Source organism: Neofelis nebulosa, chromosome 9, assembly GCF_028018385.1.
Source record: "Neofelis nebulosa isolate mNeoNeb1 chromosome 9, mNeoNeb1.pri, whole genome shotgun sequence".
In the NCBI taxonomy this organism is placed as follows: Eukaryota; Metazoa; Chordata; class Mammalia; order Carnivora; family Felidae; genus Neofelis; species Neofelis nebulosa.
The window spans coordinates 27361058-27383648 of record NC_080790.1 but is presented as its reverse complement, the minus strand read 5'-3'; the positions used below and the strand labels follow the sequence as shown (position 1 = coordinate 27383648).

Sequence of the window (22591 nt, the reverse complement as noted above, 5' to 3'; positions counted from 1 at the left end):
TTAGTTACACCGCCATATATCAGCACCATATTCTAAATTACCTATTTTATTACTTATAAAATTGTCCAGCTTCTGGAGTAAAAAAATATGGACCAAGGGTCAAAGAAAGTATACTAAAGTATAGTAATTTACAAAGTACTAGAGGTTTTCTAAAAACACATTTTACAATTCAAGTCTTTGCCAAGTAAATGCCTAACAAAATTAGAACTGCAAGCACATTAGAGTGATTATATAACTCTTGAGTTGCAGAAATCAGTATTTAAAAAGACAGAATTAAAAGGAAATCACAAACTACAAAAGACAGAGTGGATGTGAATGTATTTGCTTTGGTATATTCTTCTGGAACAATAACTTTGACTAGCGAGCATGTGAAGGGACCTGCGCTGTTCTCTGAATGTAGTTTTTGCAGGGCACAATCATCGGCGGTTATAACTTGGACACTGTTCAGCGAGGGTAGCATCAGAAGCATCAAGCCTGCACCTTTCTGGAATGCAGGAAAACATGCGTCAGGTGTCATCAGTGACTCAGATAGGCTAGCACCCTGGACCCTCTGCCAGGGAACGCTGCGGTCTCTGCAGAACAATTATGTGTTCATGTGGTATATTTCTTAAGAACTCTCGTCCTAAGGTCGAAATATAAAATTAATGTAAAGCTCAAATCACTGCAGCATGGATTTCCTTGCAAACCTCTCATGGCCACCTTTAATGATGTTTTTCTCCATTTCCCAACTTTTGATGGCTTCCAAACCCCTCAAAATCTGCTCGCTCAAACCGCACCCCGCACTATCTCTCTTTTGCTTGAAGCCAAATCTGGCATCAGTGTTTTGTCTACTCAGCAGGAGAGCAATTTCAACAATCTCCTGCTTTTTATAAGATCAGTTTATTCTTCCCAATATAATAATTAGTTTCAGATGACCCTGGTCGCTGTTCCTCGGCATGACTCCACTGTGGTACCAGCAAGGAGAGCAGGCACTTCCTGTTGCGCTGTTTTTTTTTTTTTAGGGCAAAGAATTTCGGTACTATCATGAGCCCAGCACAGAACCTTTGTAATTTACTTCTTTAAAACTTCAGCTGGGTTTTGATTACCTAAACTCTCAAAGAGACAGACTGAAATTACGATTATGGGAATCTCCTGTGTTTACTTTGAAAAAGGTTCAGATGAATTATTCCTCAATGTATCAAACTATAATAAATCATGAAGAACACACATCTTATGAATAAGAACAGTGCTGGATCCCTGCAAACACACAGAGGTGGCAAATAGGGAGCCAACATGCTTATCTCAATGTCTTATACCGCAATTAACTTTAAAGGCGATAATAAATATCCATGGGAAAGAAAATTGCCTGAGAGCTAAGGATGTTAGAGAAATACCTGGAAAATCTCTGTTAACAGTGGTAGAAAAATCATGCAAGACATGTTTACAACGATGAGGATGATCAATATGACCCCTAATCAAAACTGGCAGAGGACGGATTTCCATCAGGGAGGTTGCTCGATGTCTCCTCCAGGTGTACCTAAAATCATCATGTCCTGCACATTTCAACCAATTAATTCAGTACCAGAAAGGAATCATCTGTGAGTATTTTCACCAGCATGACCTTAGGTTATCCTACTTGTGAACCCCAGCAATCCCCGAGCCATGACTGCAGACAGGAGTCACCTTTATGCATACATACTTTGAGGCCTTCAATTATGAGTATCTCTTGGTGTCCTCCAGTCTTTGCCTGCTTAAATAGAAAGCAATCTCCTCTCTGCTTTAACATGAATTAAATGCATGACCCCTTATGGTTTATCTTACCTTCACATGTACGGCCATCTGCTGAAATTGAGAAACCCTGTTCGCAGACACAGTGAAAAGAACCATCTGTGTTTAGACACTCTCCATGAGGATCACAGAGTCCAGGCTGTTCACATTCATTAATATCTGGAATTGAAAAGAGTTCCAAATACGTGAAAAAAATTTTTCCTTTGGTTTCACATGATAGCAGACATACAGTAAGCAAATCCATCACAAAAGGGTCAGACACTTATTTTGTGGCACAACTATCCTGTCTGTATATATACCAGACCACAAATTGGATTGTTTTAAGAGAGAAACTATTTAGGTCAAATCATATGAATAAGCCAATGTTCAACCATTTTTAATCTACACAAAGAGTATTTTCGCTTTCATAGGTTCAACCTGGAGGCCCCCCCCATCTTCCCCCCCTGCCCCCATTTAATTTTAAGACCTGTTGGAGGCTTACAAACATTCTAACAAAAAATTTCTCTGAGAAATAGTCTTTATCAGTGAGCATGCTTTGTTCCCCTCGCCCTCCTCCATTTCCATGCACACGAATCCGTTCTAACACCAAGCATGCCACCTCCATCCCATCCTCTCCTACGATGTGAACTTTTTTTTTTAAGTTTTTATTTTTGAGAGAGAATGCGCACGTGTGAGTGGGGGAGGGACAGAGAGGAGAAGAGACAGAGGATCCCAAGTGGGCTCCACGCTGACAGCAGAGAACCTGATCATGATCCAAGCCAAGCTAGATGCTTAACCAACTGAGCCACCCAGGCGCTCCAATGTGAACTTGAGGGCACAGATGGACACATCTTACTGACAGTGTTTGGCTCCAAGTGGCACTTTACATACGTCTGCAGAATATATAAATGAAATAGACTCCAATCTATATTTGGTTGAAAATGGATAAAAGAAATAAAAATACAAGAAAAAGAAGACCTTTCAGACCAGGGAAGTGTTCATTACCTGCACAGCTTTGTGATGATGCAATTAGGGAATGAGGATCAAATGCCTAGTGCAGAGCCTAACATACAGCTAAGGGCCAAAAAGTGGTAGCTATGATTATTTTTTTATAACGTTTATTTATTTATTTTGAGAGAGAGAGAGAGAGAGCAAGCATGAGCAGGGGAGGGACAGAGAGTAAAAGAGAGAGAATCCCTGACGTGGGGTTCCATCTCATGAATTACAAGATCATGACCTTAGCTGAAATCAAGAGTCGGACACTTAGCCAGATGAGTCACCCAGGTGCCCCACTAGCTATGATTATTAAGACTCATGAACAAATAATGCTGTAAACTTGTGTCGGCCATCTTATACTCTGCTTGTCCTGAATGAAGAATGATTATGCTCCTCATGGCCAGGGTCATGATTCACTCCTAAACACTGATAGTACATGAAAGTGAAATGTTCATCAAACTAGTCCTAATTATTTTGGATAGCAGTGCTCACACTGACCACCTCAACAATCCTGGAGAATGGTTCACCTAATCACACTGGTACCTACACAGGCAACTACCTATTTGCACTTGTTTTAATCGTTGTTTTACTCAGCTGTGTCTCTTATTACAACGATTGCCCCTTGAAGAGAACTGCATAGTTGAATGGAGTCCCTAACTCCTACTACAGCACATTCATAGTGTATTACGAATATTTGCCCACCACAAAATTTCAGTGATGTTCATTCTCTAATTAAACCATGATTGGTTGAGGAATTCTTAGTTAACTGGGGCCATGAAAACTATCACAGGTTCTTGGCACCTTGCAGGCAGGAACCCTAGTAAGGCTTTTGCCCTACCTTCCTGGAGTCTCCTAAACCCTCCTTTACCTCTTGGTAAAGAGGCCCTTGATACATCTTTCTAGAAGTCCATCTCTAATTTAATTAAAAACACTTACTGAATGGTTTTTTTAAAAACAAATTTAATGTTTATTTATTTGTGAGGAAGAGACAGAGAGACAGAGCAAGAATGGGGGAGGGGCAGAGAGAGAGAGAGACACAGAATCCAAAGCAAGCTCCAGGCTCTGAGCTGTCAGCCCAGAGCCCGACACGGGGCTTGAACCCATGAATCGCAAGATCACGACCTGAGCCGAAGTCGGACACTTAACCAACTGAGCCACCCAGGCGCCCCTCACTTACTGAATGCTTTCTATGAGAAGGCTGAACAGGCTGGGGCACTTGCCATTTTGAAGCTCACCGTGTAACGGGGGGGCAGGAGCCAACACGAATAACTGCCAAGCTTAATGGGCACATGGGAAAGGTATGGATTATAAGCCCTTCCTAGTGACTTCTAGAACATGCCGAACCATCAACCCTACAGTTCTCCTCCAGAAAGTCATCCCTTTCTCTGCATCCAGGATGCAGGTGGTCTTCCTTTTACCTTCTCATCTCATTGTGTGATGGAAATGCTGGCAGTATCACTGATTTATTCACTTCTCTGAATTAATCCTTAACTCTTCACCATTCCATCTGCCATGTAATTCACACTAGCTGGCCTAACCACCACTGAATCAAAATAAGAAACCAAGCAGGAATTACTCATGTTTTCTTAACAATACTCCCCCATTTTTGTTATTGGCACTAATTTAAAAATATTTCAAGGAAGAGCAATGAATCATTTTCTATTCGACTATTTATCAATGTGACTTCACTCTGTGAAATTCTTCACTTCTTTTATAAAATCTCTGATACCTTCTATGATTGGTCTCTACTTACTGGTAATACCTTACATTGGTCACCTCTTTTTAACTCTGACCTTCTCTGGGCTTTTACTTGCATTCTTTCTTCCCAATCTGCTGCCCTGAGTTACTTCTATCTGGGCAACAAGGTTCAATAAAGTTCCACTGGCCTAGGGGTCAAGCCCAAGGTCCATATCCACCTGGTGAAACCCAAAAGGTTATCCATAGGCTTATTTTATCCTATGCCTCAATGTTGGCCCTTTAAACACTGCCAGCTTGCAACTCTGCACAGGGAATAATGTGCATAAAGTTCTTGCTTCAAGAGAAGTCACTGATTAACAAATAATTGTCTAAAAAGTTTGATGACAGGAACTGAAGACGAATTCCCAGACTTTTTTCCAGGAAACCGCTAAAAAAGAACAACATGAGTATCTGGAACTAGAGAAACACATGCATTCAATTTGGGTTGTACTTATTGAGGCATTTCTAAACTATGCTGCTAGTAACTCAGCTGAAAGCCAGACTATATTTAAGTTGGGTTTCTTTCATGGGTCCGAGATTCCACAGAAATTCACAGTTTGGCATGTGTAAGTCAAAACGCGAAACTGAAGTGTGTTCTGAATCTCAAATGTACGCTGTCACATTCCTACACAGACTATTAACATGGAATTTCCATGCTGTCTGTATCTCAGCATTAATTTTGCTGGGGGAAGAGACTATTACACTTCCAACTGAAAATGCCTTACTGAACATGGAACTATCTTCAGATTGTTAGGTAAAGTTTAAAGCTTACGTCTATCACACATGGTCATTCAAATATGTCCTATGGTTATTAGCACTGGCATCAATTACATTGTCAGCATTAAAACAAACTCTGAAATCTATGCCCATGTACAGAATGTGACTAGCCATGAGACTAGACAGAAGTAGACCAGTGACTTCAGGCAGAGTGAAAGATCACCAGGCTGTCTCCACTGACACAGCCAAAGGAGAGGATTTAAGACATGCCATTTAGGACATGCCATTGTAAACAGCCTCTAATCAGAGAAGGTGGGTGATGTAGCAAATTCATAGATAATATTCTTTAAACATTACTAAAACCCGTTTCAGGAATATTTTTCATTTTTTTGGATTTAAGTTTTTCAAGCACACATTGTAATTTATTCTGGAAAACAAGAATCACCAATGTGACAGAGCATGAAGTCAATTTAATAATGATTTAGAGTTCATAAAACATGTTTGGAGGAGTGACATATTTGACTTGATATCAAATCACAAATTTAATGTACTGAGAGAAGACAGTAGTGCAATTAATAAATCATATGACTAAATTACTTCCTTATGATTTGACTCTAGAAGTTTATGGAATCTGCAATATGAAATCACTATCCACTTACACAAGGCTTGGTTTGCCTCTAGCAGGTCAAAACATTGTGGGGGAAAGGAATTAGAAAAGAACGAGGAGTTAGAAAAGAAAGTATTACTTTTAAACCCAAATGTCTATAATAAAAGCAGGATACAGTTATTTTTTAGGGGGCATCTCTTGGCATTTTTATATAAGCCAAGATCCATTTTAAGATGCAAAAGTTCCAAAATGGAAATATTCACACATAATTTTATAATTCAAATATTTCTTCTCTATTGTATTAAATCCAAGCACATTTAATTTCTGCATTGGAAATAATAAACACTTTAAATTCACCTTACTACATCAAGATGGCAAACAAATAGAGGGTATCACAGTATAGTTAAATCTTGGGATCAGTGAGTAAATTAATTTTAAAAGATGTTGAGGCCAGGGCTCATGTCTTTTGTATTTCAGTGACACACAGCTGGGTGTGTGGGTAATGGTACGGACACAGGGTAGAGTCATATTTCAGTACCACATCGTAGAGAGTACAGACCATCTACCCTGTCAAGTACTATACATCTGGGGCATGTGAAAGGAGACACAATTGATGACAATCTACAATAAGAAAGTCACTCATGTCCAGTAGCAGTAGATAAAGAGGAACTCTAACAATCCTTTACTTATATGTACTTTGGGATAGTAATGGAGGGGAGACAATGATGAAAAAAAAATTTATCCAAGTAGCAGAAATGAATCCGTATAAAGGTAAATATAAATGAGAGCCTTCAATGGAAACAACAGGCATGGATTTATGAAGACTAATGTCAAGGAAAACTTGGGGGGGGGGGTGGTGTTTAGACAATCTGATTTTTTTAGTCGCAGCATTACTGGTAACTCAGTGTGCTATACTGGGGGGAAAACACTGAATCTCACAGTCTTCTTTATTTTGGCTATAAATGAAGTAATAATCGGTAGGGCAATGTAGAGCAAAACAGCAGAAAATGATCTTGGATTCGAATCTCAGCTCTACTACTTATTAGGGAGGAAAATGCTAATTAACTTCTCTGATCCTCAGTTACTCATGCACCAAATGGATATTTTAAAAAGCTGCCTGTTCAATTCTCTAAAAATCCCTGAAGGTACCTACAGTAATTGGCACATAGTAGGTGTTTGATTAAAGCTCTTGTGATTGGTGCTGTGTTCTTATTAGTACCTTGTCTCCTCTATACCTTTGTTTGGGAGATGAACTGTGATAGCCCTTTGAAGAAATAGGAAATCCTATCTTCTATACCTTTATACTTTTAACCAAATTATTGATGAGGTTTTTTAGGAAGAGGAAAAGCTGGATACTGGATAAAACAGGGATCAAGACAAGGAAAGATAAATACCAGCAATGAGACAAAATGAAATACACCCACGAAGGACATAAAAAAGCCAGACTTTATAATATAGCACCAAGATTGGCCCGTGGAAGGAACAGCAAAGTACAGGTGACCTCAGTTGCCACGATAGCTTGCAAAGCTGGCACACAGTTCCGAAAGGCAGGAGTTTCGGTTACCATGGTGCAGTGCAAAGTGAGAACTTCTCATACTTGATGCAGACCCAAGAAAGATATTTTAATACCATTAACTGGCACAGCTCATTTATATACAAATGGGTAAAGCCACAGACTATATTCAGAAAGCATCACAGAACTGAACAGCTATGTAAATTAGGACTTAAAAAACAGAGAAATACCTTGACATCCTTTATTGTCATTTAGCTGGAATCCATCTGGACACGTACAATCATAGGACCCTTCGGTGTTAATGCAGTCTCCTCCTTGGCAAACACTCTTGTCCTCCAAGCATTCATTGATATCTATAAGTCAATTAAAATAATTTTAAAGGTGGAATAAACTATATTTAAAAAAACTAAACATTACCCTTACACGTAAAAATCACATAAATGAACATTGTTTTACATCTCACACAATACATGATTTTTAATGGAGGACAGATTTCTAACTATCAGAGTTTTTTGAAATGAAGTATTTTGAAAAGATTTTGGCTTTGAACAATACGTAAATTAAAGTTTCAACATCAAATGAAATTTGCAAGAGGAAAAGTCAAAACTCTGTACTAAACAATTTACTTGTTTACATTCTTGGTGATAATAGGGAATAAAAAAGATTCTTCAAATACGTATTAAGAATATCTTGAGCATCTATTTATACAAGATCCTGTATTATGCATTACAAGAAAAATTTGAAAGTATTTGGCATGATTCATACAAAGAGAAATGATTGTTCAAAGAAACCCAAATTATATTAATCAAAATGAACACAAAATATCACATTGTTTTATAAGTTCAAAAAAATTTAAGCTAAGAGTTGTCAAAATATATAATCGCTTGTCAAAAGAATGGTACCAACTTCACGTGTCACATGGATTTAGAGAAGAGGTATCATAAAAAAACAAAGGTGGCTTTGCCCAACAGAAGGGATTTACTTGAGGCCCGGACAGCAGGGTGGAAAGTGGAGGAGGGGAAGAAGAGGAGATTTTGGAGGGAAAGGGAATCAGCAAGATCAAAAGCTTCACTGAAGCCACTTACTCAGCAGCTATCACCAATAGGTTTGAGGTTGACTGGATTCTTTAAATGTATGTATTTATAGCATATGTGTAACTAAACATGGTTTACGTTACCAATAATGAGTTCTGACTGTGAGCGTGTGAGACAATTAATGACCCCCCTCATGGCATGAATGCTGGGCAGATCTTTCAAGAAGGCTGTTTATTACCACATTTACTTCCAGTCAGAGCTCATTATCCCTAACACAGTCCATGACTCCCTCTTCTGTTGTCTGTGCAGGATTTCAATTATTAGCACTGCAGAAAGCTGAGGAACAAAAACGTCTTTGTTTTCTCAGAATTCTGGCATAGGATGGCATTTCTTGCAAATAATTATGATTGCTGTGAAAATGCATGAGAAGTTCCAGGAAGAAGTGAACATGGAGACCGCTGTAGTCTCAACCTCCCTCGCTGTCTCGTTCAAAATGCTGGCACACCAGCTTAAATTTTCCTCATAGAACCCAATCCACTTAACTAACTGGCTCCTGTACCATTCGTGAGTCAAATAAAAGAGAAATAAGAAAGCAGCTTATAATTTTATTCCACCAAAAGAAAAACAAGTTATACTTGTTTTATGCTTCCCCTAGATCAAAATGTTTCTGAATCCTGATCCTAAAAATAAAACCCAGCTGATGTGACTTTGTCACAACTGAAGTGGGTTATCGCTTCTTCTTTAGTGTGTTTTCCCGACTTCACTGACGTATAACTTATATACAATACATGCATCTAATTTTAAGAATCCAGTTCGATGACTTTTGACCAATGTAGATACATTCTTGTGACCACAGTCTGAATCAAGGTATAGGCATTTCTGTATCGGTTTACATCTGCTGGGATCACTGTTGGATTCTTCTATCATTGCAAAATGCAATCATTTTTTAAGGAACTGTGAGAGATCTCTGTAAGAACGCTATTCTGTAGTTACACACATAAGGCTTGTGACATTTCCCTTTGACTCTTTTGCCAGTCTGACCTTAAAATTTCCATTCATAATTAATCTAATGCCTTGGGTGTTACAACTGCCATGGAAGAGACACTAAAAGAAAATTATGCACGAGACAGGTAAGAGCATATGCAGGCATAAGTGTCCCCATGAAATGTGAATATGCTACAGAATATTTTGTTCACCAGCGAACTGACCCTTGCTAAATCAAGATTTCTAAAAGATTTCTAATTGATAATAGGCTTTTAGATATAAATTCTATGAAAATAATTTATAAGCCCCAAATCTCTGATTTATTTTCAATAATGACTGTGCCAAATGGAGATAAATGCTAGTCTACTATGAATCTTTGCCTTAAAATATGCATTAAATGAATCAACTGGACCAGCCATAGGAAAAAAAAAAAAAAAAAGGTGTAGGCATTTCCATCACCCTAAAAATTTCCTTGTGCCCTTTTTCTGTGTGGCTTCCTCTGATCAGCCCAGTGTCTTTGAGATTGATCTAAGTCACTGTGTGTACCAACAGCTCTCTCTTCTTTATTGCTTAGTACTGTGCCATATGAAGGTGCTGCAATTCGTTGACCCATTTACTTAGGATGAGTAGCTGAACTGTTTACAGTGTGGCTATTATGAATAAAGTTTTGATAAACATTCATGTGTATGTCTATGTGTAACCAGAAGTTTTCACTTTTCCTTGAGTAAATTCCTAGGGGTAGAGTAGCTGGGTCACAGAGTAAGTTTACTTGTGATAAAACAGCCTCCTAAGGTGGCTACACCACCTTACATTCCCAAGGCAGGAATAAGAGCTCTGGGTTTCCATATTTATCCTAACAGCTCTACAGCTATTCTAATGAGTGCTGAGTAGATGGTTGGTTTTGTGATTTACCTTTCTGTGTTCTGTAGGAAACTGAGATAACCAAGGAAAGGCATATTTGATTATCAGCATTATGTGAAAAAATACCAATTCAAAAAAAGATGAAGGAGAATCCTGAGAACATGCATTTCATCAACAAGAGAAATACTCCATTACCTAGATGTTTGCCTTAGCATAACGGAAGCATATCAGCTTTGTTCACACTACTTTAAAATAATTTCATGTTCATGCATTTTTCAAAATCTAAGAGAAATAACATGTGAGAAAAAGAAACAATATCTCATGTTTATAAATAACTGTGTAGATTTGAAAACTCAGTGCATTAGAGTCTGATTTAATCTAAATTTTTTTCAGACCTGAATTCAGATCTTCAAAGAACAAAAAAAAAAAAAAAAAAAAAAGTAGGTTGAATGTTAAAAGAGCCCAACACGGGATTGTCCTGCACCACCACCTAGGGTGGCATGAAAGATAGACAGAGCCCTTCTAGGATTTGGGCAACAGGCTTTAAGGAAACAAGAGTTCATCTTGGTTACTCCTTCACTGCTAAATCCTAAATCCTTTGCATTGGTCAAAATCACCAGGACTCTCTACCCTGTTAAATCCCATGGTCAGTCCTGGCCTACATCTTCCCTAGCAGCAATGTGTGTCAAACATTCATGTCAAAGTTCATGATTCCCTAATCTCTGAAGTGTTTTCTTCTCTTAGATTTTGATTTTCCTCTTTCCTCTCCTGCCACATGTTCTCAATCCCCTTTGCTAATTCCTATTCTCCTCCTCACTTATAAATGAGAGGCCAGGACTCCATCTTTGGACCCCTTCTCTCTTCTAGCCATACTCACTCCCTTGGTGATGTCTTCCAGTTTTATGGCTTAAACACTATCTCTATACATGTTAATGATTCCAAACCCAGGACTCACCCCTGAATTCCACATGCACAGCTCCAACTGCCTTTCAGAGATCTTCATTTGGATACTCATTATAGACATCCCAAACTTAAAGTGCGCAAGTTAAACTCCTGGTCTCTTCTACAAAGCCTATTTCTCAGTGCCTTTGCATCTGCTAGTCCTTTGAACGGAATGGTCTTCCTATAAATAATCAAATGCCATTATCTCAAAGAAACTTCTGCTTGTCTCTGTAAGATCACTCCCCTCCCTCCACACTCCCTGTATACCCTCCTTTATTTTCTTCCATAGTGTTTACTGCCACTTAATGAACTATATGTTTTACTTGTTTATCATGTGCATCGTTAACTCCCTCACTAGAATGTTAGCTCCACAAAGGCAGAAATTGCCTGTTTGGTTTATTGCTGTATATCCTGTACCCAGGTCAGTACCTGGCACAAACTTGGCACTCAGGTATTTGTTGAATGAATGCATACATGAAAACATGAGTGATTCTGACTTGGAACGAAGTGTCATAGGAAACAAATACTAGCACTTCTTCTCACCTTTTAGGATTGGTCCACAAAGAGAAGACCAAGAGAGACGGGCCACAGAAAGAGTGAATCCTGTATCATTCTCAGGTTTTGCAAGGGACTAGCATGGAGCAAACGCTGTGACAGGGTAAGGAAGATGCTAAGGGAGGTATGGAAGGAGAGACTGTATCTAGAAGGGGAACATGTCCAAGGCAGAGCCTTCGATGGCTGCGATGCCAAGGCCTCTAATGACCAGGACAGCTGAAGCCACCCTTCACAGACTGAGTGGCTACCGAGCATGCTGGAGTAAGTAACACACAGAAATTAGCACAATCCTTGGGATTCTGACTCTGCGAGAAGGCCAGCAGAACTGTAGGGTAACACTGCAAGAAAACAAGGCCTTTGCCAGAGTTATTAGAAGAAAGTTACACATGTAAATACAAAAGCCAACAAGAAAGACGGTTCTTCCTCCCACAGCTGTGAGAGGGGTGTGAACAGTAACAGCTCAGTTAATTACAGCTGCATAACACTGGGGAGGGTCAGAAACGCCACTAGTTGAGAATTAGCAGGCTGAAGTGCTATTATAGTTTCAAAGGGAGCACTGAATTAGTTGAATAGACTCCAGTCCTATTTATAACCTAGAACACTAGGGAAATGAGCCCTGACTTTAAGAGAAAAAGGACTGATTATATACTCCAAAAGAAACTTTCTTATTGAATATATATTAACAATGATGAGCAAATTGGCTAAAAAATTTTTGTTTGGCTTTTCACACAACTGATGTTGATAGAATAAAAATTCCGGACTTCTGATGAGACGGTTACACATGAAAACAGCCAAAAAAAAAAGGAGCATGCCTTCTACTGAGGACCAATCAATGGCCTGGTTACCCTCTTGGCCAGGTCAGAGATTTGGGCAGGAGAGATGCTGGGGGTCAATTTAGGTTTTCAATGCCTTAGCATGTGCCTTGTCACATACTTACTTCTGGAATAGGTTGTTCATGACTAGCTCCCAGCTACATGCCCTCTTCTCCCACCTTGGAAAGCCACCATGTTGAACCACCCATATGTGCTGGAGTTCCCAATACCTGATTTCTCAAGCAAATTTCATTACTTTGGCTTATCACTTGTTTGCCTATTTATCAAGAGGTATGTTAATTATAACTTTTCACTGGAGTTATCAGCCCTTTAAAGAACACCATTATCTTAAGATCAAATCCTAGATGATTTGCTGATTCAGCAGTAACAACATCTTAGGGCCTCTGAAACTGCCCCCAACTGCCCTCCGGAAAGGTTGTCCATGCTGGCACAAAGTTCTTTGGTTAGTAAAACAGGAGGCTATAAAGTATAACGGATCTTTCCCAACCAACAGGGACTGACAAATGAGAAAGCTATCATAGCCATTTTTCAATGTATGACACACTGTACCACAAATATGTGGCATTTGTGTCACAAACCACTCACTAAAAACCTCATGTGCTTCTCTCCACAGTGGGGTTCAGACCCTCACTCACAACTCTAACTCTCCATGTGAGACACAACCCTGCCAAGCTCACATTCCTGGTTTCACAACTGACAGGGCTTACTTGCAGTACAACAGAGGATAAATTGGGAAAAAATGGTTAGTTGGGTAGACAGTGAGCAGAGACAATTCACATGTGAACAGGCTGGTGACAGACCAGCCCTGCGGCCCAGACCACCCCAGGGGTTCTGAGGCATGGCCAGGCAGTGGTGTGGTAGGTAGTTAACAATTACACCATGCTGTATACCTGGCGTATCTTTTAGACCTATTTAGGCAAAACGCTCAAAACTGAATTAAACTTTAGCTCTTAAAAACTTTTCAGGAATCTGGAAAATTAATTTGTGTTTACTTATTTGGATGCTGGACCTACATACACAAGGTGTTACCATTCAGAACTATATACCCAGGAGAAACCATCTAAAGCTGAGAGAAGCTAAGGCTGATTCAATTCTTTACTCCTTTAGTTGGCATAATTCTTCTAGAAAACAGTTCTAAGCAGTACAAGGAAAGCCTGCATTCTACCAGCTTCTTTTCATTATTTGTGTGACCATGAGGCAAATGTTTTTCCAGGGACCTAATGTCCTCAACTGTGAAGTCCAAAGGTTGGATTCAAGAAGCGAAGCCAGGATGATGTCCAGATCTCTCTAGGACTCTGCAATCAAGAGCAGTTCTCACCTTCACAGTGGTCTCCAAGGGTGGATGCTCTGTAACCCTGGTCACAAACGCAGAGGAAGGAGCCCTCTGTGTTCCTGCACTGTCCATTACTGCAGAGATGATGATGCTGACATTCATCAATATCTAGGAACCAGAGGGTAAAAAGAAACTGTAGAAGTGGTGCTTTAAAAATATTTTTAATCATGCATTAAAAAAAGGTCTATAAACTATCTAGTTTATAATTAATTTAGCCTCTTCATTAAACTGATCTCTAATAAAAGGTCATGAATCCTCCAGTAGGGAAAATCCAGATGAACTTAAAATCTTAACCTGTGAGCTAAGAATCTGCACATATTCATCCCAATATTTACTGATGGGTGGCAAATGCTTTGCTGTTATCTATAAACCTGAATGAAGCTTCCTGAGTCTCTTGTACAGGTTCAAATAGAACACTCTTGAGTTTAAAAGCATTTATGCCTATAATAATCTAAAGCAGAGGTCAGCAAACTACAGCCCACTTCTTACTACTGTAAACAAAGTTTTACTGGAAAATAGCATCACATATTCATGTACTATAGCATCACTATATTCATGTACATATACATGTACACATATTCATGGTCTCCCATACAGGAGAAGTTTGCCGAAGTGTCAAGTCAATGAATGTCTTCATTTCTTTTTCACGGATATACCTGTCAGCCCCCTAGCAATTAGACTTCCCTAGTTTTTCTTTCCTTTTCCTCTCTCCCTCTCTCTCTCTGAATGATTTGCTGGCCAAATCTAATGGCCCTTCCTCCCCCCAGCCAATCTGACATCTACATTGCCACTGAATCTCTCTCTTCCTTAACCCACATAACCTCAGCTTAGAGATGATTTGTTTTGTAACCTCAACCCTGAGCTCAGGCTAAAGCACACTCGTGTCCTATCCACACAATAGAAGACACAACGATACATTACACGTATTCAGCTATTTTACTTCTACCCTTAGATTTTAAGTTTCTTGAGGGCAGGGACTATGTCTACCACATCCTTTATTACTTAAATGATCTAGTGTTTTACAGTGAACAAGCATTAATTCATGTTGCTGTTGACAGACTTTGTTCCTCACATCTGAGCACATTTATCTACTGCTGGCAATGTGATTCTAGAAGAGTTAACAAAAACATCAGTTTTCACAGCGACCCCTCACAACTCTGCTCTCCTCACTCTGCTTACAGCATCAATTTGATTATCATGGCATTTTGGCACCTAAAATCAGTTTTCCCCGATGGATAATCTGGTGGGTGGTTTTGCATGTGTCTGACTTATTTTTGGTACTGACATCACAGGCTCTTCAAAATAAGCGATGCTGAATAGGATAGCCTGATTATCTTATCTGTAAGGCTTCTCTTATTATATATACATTTGCAGTATTTTATGCATGATGGGCATTTGATAAATGCTTGGCTAATTAACAATTAAGGTCAAAAGTCACAAAGTAAAGTATAAATACTTTGAGACAGACTTGCAGAATCCAGAACAAGTTATTTAATTTATCTGTGTACATGGATATGCTTGTGTGTGTTCTTCTCTTCTAGACTGGGTATTGTAATGTCTTTCCACGTTCAAGAAGGGGAAAATTGGGGACTGTTCTGATAATACTGGTAGATCTCGTTATAGGACCATCACATATTGTCTTTTATAATAGCATCCCAAGAGAGATTGGTACTCACTATTCCAAGTTTACATATAGACATGGATAGGATTTGTTTCCTAATAATAAACAAATTGGCCTTGTAGAGTGTGTATTCTGTTCTTAAATGAAATTCAAATGATCTTTCTTTTCAAAAACTCGAGACACTTAATACTTGTCACAGGTGAAACCATAAATATCTTCAATCTCAGGAAGCATATACTTATTGAGAAGTAAAGTAATTCTGCAGAAGGTTCAATGAAATACATATACTTTTACTCTAAGGTCAACCACAGCAAGGTCCAAAATACTATCACTGGTGGGAACAGGATATATTTCACAAACCTTATCAGTGATATGAGGGGGATGCTACTTATTGCAATCTTGCTGAAAATTCTTGTTTGGTAAAATTTTTTTAAAAAGGAAAAATTGTGAAAAGCTGACTACACACAAAAACTAAGGTCATTAACATTCCACAGCCTAATACTGGGCTGATATAGTAACATTCTAATTGCTGAAATCCTAGTAGGTAAAACTTACAAATGAATTTAATGGAACTGATTTTCTGCAGTAAGGAATTACACAGAGAGCAATAATTTTCCTTCCTAATATTAATGCTCAGCCACTGCTCACAAATACCCTATTTTTCAAATTTAGCCCTTTTCCATCCTGTGCTATGGACTTTTCTGACTTAAGCTGAGGTCCCTTGCTTTCTTGCACCATTAAGCAATCATCCAGGTTGTTTCTGAAAGACACACTCGCTTCACGGAGGACACTTTTTTCAGGGCAGGTGCCTCTAACTAAAATCACAGTAGGTCACGTAACCACACTCCTACCTTCACACTGGTCTTTTGCTGCTGACAGCTGGTAGCCCTGCCCACAGGTACACTGGAAGGAGCCCTCAGTGTTCTTGCACTGCCCATTTATGCACAGATTCCCCTGCTGACACTCGTCAGTATCTGTAAATATAAACAAGGACAATTTTTTTATATTAGGTCTCTATCTTAGCTAAACTCTGAGACTACAAATCAAGCTATAAGACCACGTCCTAAAGATCAATGTCTAACTACTGTTTTCTTCTAAAAATATATTATTTTTTTTAAATTTTTTAAACGTTTACTTATTTATTTTTGAGAGAGAGTGAGCGAGTGAGTGCGCGCCAGAGTGCACACAAGTGGGAGAGGGGCAGAGAGGGAGGGAGACACAGAATCCAAAGCAGGCTCCAGGCTCTGAGCGGTCAGCACAGAGCCCAACACAGGGCTGGAACCCATGAACTGTGAGATCATGACTTGAGCCAAAGTTGGATGCTTAACCGATTGAGCCACCCAAGCGCCCCTAAAAATACCTTATTATTTAAAATGCATCTGAAAGTTTTTGCCAGGAGAATTCCATTTGTTGCAATCCCTCCCCTCAAGTACTACTAACAATTATCTGTTTCCTGATCAAAGTTGTATTTCTTATCCTGTCGTGATCTTTTGAATTATATCCTGATAGAAGCAAGGTGTCAGATTATCCCGTGTTTCCTGAAATAGCTCCCAACACTATTACTGTAATAGGAACTCATGAAATCGTTTTTAATTTTTTAAGAGAAATTAACTTCACTAGCAATTTTTGTTTCACTTATTTATAAATAAAAGGCATCACAACACAGTAAGTCCTGACTGCCAACAGAGAAACGAAATAAGTGAGCTGAATTTCATTTGAAGAATTATTTTTTACCTTTCCAAATGCTCTAAGTCTATTAGCTTTAGGAGGGGTCGACAGCAAAGAACAGCCTACACCATATTTTCTTTCAGCACATTCAATTAAATACTTGAGATGTCAGCTTAAGATCTTAAGACCAACAACAGCTCGTGTAGCCTGTTGGATCTCATGTAACGTCTGACAACATTTTTAGTGCCTTGGACTCTTTCTGACTTTCTCAAAGAAGATGACAAATTAAGCATTCCCATGTGAAGATGTCTGCAGCGAAAATATACCGTCCATTCTAAGCACTGTCCAAGCAGACATCTTACATAATTTACTCATTTATGTTGGGAATACTGTCAGAAGTAATTCATTTTAAGTAATGACACACACATTTGGAACAACTTGAGGTAATCCAGTTATCTTGAATAAGGTGATCTTTGGGTCTTTAAGATGACCAAAGGGGAACCCCTTTTTCTTTTCTGATGAGGCACAAAATTCCTATGACAAAAGAACGCTTTCTAATAAAATAGGCATGCAGGACAAAAGTCTTCTCTCTCTTGTGCCAAAAGATAAATAGAAAGTATCATTTTCACCAAGCATGATTTCTTTAAGGGGCTTTTTAAACATATTATTATGACAAATCCATCCCAGAGTTAAAACAGAGACTATCCCTAGGTATTTATAAATTTAGGACATACAGTGCTAAAATGTATAAAGAGATAAGAAAGACACAGATATACAAAAGATATAAAGAAACAAATACTGATTTAATATACTAGATGATATGCTTACAACCTGAAAAAAAGTTTTCAGGACCTTTAGCGACATGAAAACAAAGTTAATATTTAGCACTAAGGTGAAACTGGCAGTTGTTGCAATATTGGAAAAGGGGCAGATTTTTAATTTTTTTAATATTTATTTATTTTGAGAGACAGAGTGAAAGAGAAAGAGAGAGAGCAAGAGAGCACAAGCAGGGGAGGGGCAGAGAGAGGCGGTGACACAGAATCCGAAGCAGGCTCCAGGCTCCAAGCTGTCAGCACAGAGCCCAATGTGGGGCTCGAACCCACAAACCATGAGATCATGACCTGAGCCGAAGTCAGACACTTAACCAACTGAGCCACCCAGGCACCCCGGAAAAAGGATAGATTTAAGATATGGGAAGAATTTACATCTTTGAGCTGATGTAGTTTGGGAAAGACTATGAAATTATTAGAGGAAAAAGGATGTTATACGATTTATTATTATAAAAAGGGTAGGCTTTGACTGGGAGTAAGGAAAATAATTAGTCCGTATGCAGGTTTCCAGAGCAGAAGATGGGGATCTTGCCTGACCCTATCCCAGACCATAATGCAAAGAAAAATTGGAATAGGGGCCAAGGTTAAATGCCACGTGGAGAGAATAGCCCTTTCACACCTCCAACCTTTGATTATGTGTTGCTTTCCCTTCCTCCTAAGTTCTTCTCCCCTCCATATTCAAAATTTTCAGACCAAGGTTGAACAGCAGCACCTCCGTGAAGCTTTCCCAGAAGTGTGCACACAGGATTAGCCACAGACTTCTTGGCTTTAACAGAGCCTTGTACACACCTTTAATGTGGTGCATAACAACGTCACTCTCTGTCCCGACATAATCTCTTTCTCCCCATATGAGCTCTGTTTCTGTATTACCACACGCAATCCTCACATCACCTGAGTAGGTACCATTATTGTTGCCTTTTTGCAGAGAAAACTTATCCAAGCCCACACAGCTTCTGAGTGACTGAATGAGGGTTTGATATACTACACTCCTCCTTTTTAAACTAAGCTCCAGACTTCATTTGGATTTCACAGGGTTTTTTTTTTGTAATACATCACCGATAACGTTAACTTCATCAGGTGGTCCTCTATCTATAATTATAGTAGTAGGTTTGCGTCTTTTCCAGCCAATAAAAGTGCTTTGAGAGATTAAAACCTCTCAGCATCTGCATTTGAACACAGTGCCTGGAACATGCGGGTTCCTTGATATACCCGGAAGGAAAGAAGGGAAGGATGAAGAGAAGCTTTTGCAGCAGCCCAGGAGAGCGCCACACAGAGCGGAAAATGAGTGTTTCTATGGCTGCCATCAGCCGATGGTGGGAATTCTGGGGCGCTGGGAAGCCTTACTATAGTGGGGCAGGATCATCTGGGATGACAGCAGCCAAGCGTAAGAAAGTAGTAATGAGTCATTCACCCAACATGTGTCTCCTTGGAGCGTTATTCCTCTAAAAAACCCAATCCCTGAATTTTAGAGATGATATGAGACCTGGAAATCCAAGTTTAATGTATCCAAGGCTGCAGAGCAAATCACCAGAAGAACTTGGTAGGAAGACTGTGGACATGGGCCAGCAGGAAAAGGACCTGGAGGGAAGGGAGATGAGGCCCCCCTACATGCTCCACTGGGGGTGACTGGTGTTCCCCTGCATGTAAGGGGTCAGCCACCCAATCCAGAGGTCTGGGAATCTGCTCCTGCCAGCGGGAGAGGCTACAATTCTTACAAGAGAGTAAGATACCAGTTTACTACTAGCTACCATAGTGAGAAATTAATTCCCAACCCACATCCTTCACTCTCAGTGAGACACTTCAGAAAGAAGTAAAACTTCACGTATTTCTTCCTTTCCTCCCCTTGAAAGAGCATGCTTGTAGGTATAAAGCAGAAGCAGAAGGAAACCATCCACAGATTTGACCACAGAAAAAAATTAAACTTAAAGAAAGAATTATGCAGAGGAAATTAGAGAAACTTTGGACAAATTACAACAATATGCCATAAAAAAGTGTATTTGTAATACAAAGACACAGGTACGTAGGTTTACACACGTGCTTTATATAAAGCGTTCATATATGGTGATTTAAAAACCTGATAAATAGGAACAGATAGTAACATAAATTTACACAAGAAAAAAATGTGCAAAATACATGTTGCAATATGAAATAAATGTTGTAATAATTAGAAGTCTCCAGGAAATTAATAGAAATAAGCATATATAATAAATATTCAATCTTTCAGAATTAAAAAATATATTTTTAAAATTAGAAATTAGCATTCTATCAAAATAATAAAAAACATTAAAGATGTTTTATCCAATTATTCCACATTTATAAATAAAGAAATGATCCTTTTTTTTTTTTTTACATAATGAGAAGGTGGAAAAAAATTATGGTTGTTCAACACATAAGCAGCAAGAAAATGCTGAAATAGTAATACACTGCACTATTAAGCAGCTTTTAAAAATAATGTCTGTAAAGTTATTAATGATATATAAAATGCTCATGATGTATATACTATTAAGTGACAAAACTTACAAAATTGCACATTAAAAATAAAGTGATAGAAAATATCTGTGAGATAGGACTATGCATGAATGAGACTGAGAAAATTTTTTTTTACTTTTCTCTTTGCTAGATTTTCTACAATGAAGGTTTTCAATGGCAATTTTATTGAGATATAATTCACCACCACATAATTCATCTAAAGTGTACAATTCAATGGTTTTTAGTATATTCACAGAAATGTGCAACTGTAGTTTTTATAACCACAAGAAATGAAAAATTGACCTGTGGTTTATAGATGCTCTCTAAAACTATGCTGTTTTCCTTTATCTAAGTACGTATGGTCTGTATGTAACCACAGTGAGGAGTCACTTTCAAAGATACCAACAAAAATGTGCTCCAAGTAGCTCACTTAAAATACATGACAGGCAGCATAATTCATTTTTTTTTTTTTGGTTCCCTTTTCTCAGCTAGTTACTCGAACAGATTCTTAAATGCAGTTCAAATAAAAGTAAGAAATTCGATCAGAGTATTTACCTTTACAGTGCTTGTGGTCTGGGGTTGGGCTGTAGCCCTTGTGGCATGAACACATATAGGAGCCTTCGAGGTTCGAGCAAGTACCATTTGTGCAGATCTGTGGGTCCAGACACTCATCCACATCTGAAGAATGTTGCATAAGGGGGGAGGAAAAACCACAAAGAGAGAAAAAAAGAAATAAAACATAAATAAAATTGAATTTGGCTAAAAATAGAAATAGTCCATCTTCAAAGAAAGGACAGATTCTTTAAGACAAGCTTTCAAATTAGCCCAAAGGAGGAAAGGCAGCTCCGGTGTGAACAACATGTGGCACAGGTCCATGCCTTAATTTACTTTCTGCAAAGTAACTCAAAAAAGGAACTGAAGATGTCTATGAATGAATTCAGTGAAAGCTTGCTGTACAGGGGAGGAAAGAAGAGAGGGAGGTTCTAGAGCAGCATCCTCTACAAAATGAAATATTCCAAAGAATCAAAGATGTATCAAGGTCTAGTAAGGGAACTGATGAGTTCTGCAGGAAGGGAGGGTTCACTGAAGAAAGGATAGGACTCATGACCTAGAGAAACCACAGGAGCTGTTAACAGAAAGGAGGAAAAAACCTCTGATACAATTTTCAAAGATGGCATTGAATCAGTATTATAAAAATCAATCTAGAGGACCAACAAGCCTACTGGGCAATTTGAAGGTAGGGTACAGACTGCAGAGGCAGAAAAAATAGTGGCTAATCTTTACCAAACACTTACTGCACAAAAGTACTAAAGGCTTTATGCTTATTTAATCCTCACAAAACCCATCCAAGCTAACCATTTCACTGACAAAAGAACCAAGTCTCAGAGAAATTCAAACAGACTGTCCAAGGCCACATGGTTAGAAACTGGGGGCTCATATTTGAATCCAGTTAGCCTGACTCCAAAGATCATCCTTTTAACCTGTTTCTAAAGTTTATTTTTTTATTTTGAGAGAGAGAGCGAGCAAGCGAGCGTGTGCACGTGAGCCACCAAGTGGGGGGTGGGGCAGAGGAAAAAGGAAGAGAGAGAAAATCCCAAGCAGGCTCTGCACCATCAGTGCAGGGCCCGATGTGGGGCTCAAACTCACAAACCGTAAGATCACGACCCAAGCCAAAGTTGGACGCTTATCCAACTGAGCCACTCAGGTATCCCTTAACCTGTTTCTATTAACACAAGTTAAGTGTAGTGCTAGAAACCGCTGAAGAATTAGGAGTATGTTTGTTTTTATTGTTTGCTAACATAGCATTTATATAGAAAACAATCATCTACGTGTTCATTGATTTCATTCAGCATTCATTAATCTCCTACTAGAATATTGTTATTTCATAAAGAAAAACTTGAGCTCTATGCTGCATTTGAGCACCTCTGGTAAGTCCACCGTAAGTCCCAGTAAGAAGACACACAGTGTAGCATGGACAACAAAAACCTTAAGAAGAACAATTTAAACCACTTAAGTGCTAAAATTACACACCACATCATGATTTAGGCTTAATTTTACAGCGGTCAATAACGCACCGCATCTTAATCTAAGGCAGACAAACAATAAGAACGAAAATGCTCTTGATTCCATCCATTGCATTTTGCA

General features: G+C 38.9%; 1 protein-coding gene across 11 annotated transcripts in view; it reads right to left on the bottom strand.

The window, feature by feature from the left end:
• The window catches only part of LTBP1 (latent transforming growth factor beta binding protein 1), a 402356-nt gene that overhangs the window by 74621 nt on the left and 305144 nt on the right, over positions 1 to 22591 (bottom strand). For all 11 annotated transcript variants that reach the window (XM_058683005.1, XM_058683000.1, XM_058683002.1 and 8 more), the window contains 5 exons: positions 21002 to 21124; positions 16331 to 16453; positions 13844 to 13966; positions 7547 to 7669; positions 1801 to 1926 (listed from right to left, as the gene is read on the bottom strand). In XM_058683005.1, the coding sequence (XP_058538988.1) occupies positions 1801 to 1926; positions 7547 to 7669; positions 13844 to 13966; positions 16331 to 16453; positions 21002 to 21124 (618 nt within the window). The remainder of the gene's footprint in view (positions 1 to 1800; positions 1927 to 7546; positions 7670 to 13843; positions 13967 to 16330; positions 16454 to 21001; positions 21125 to 22591) is intronic.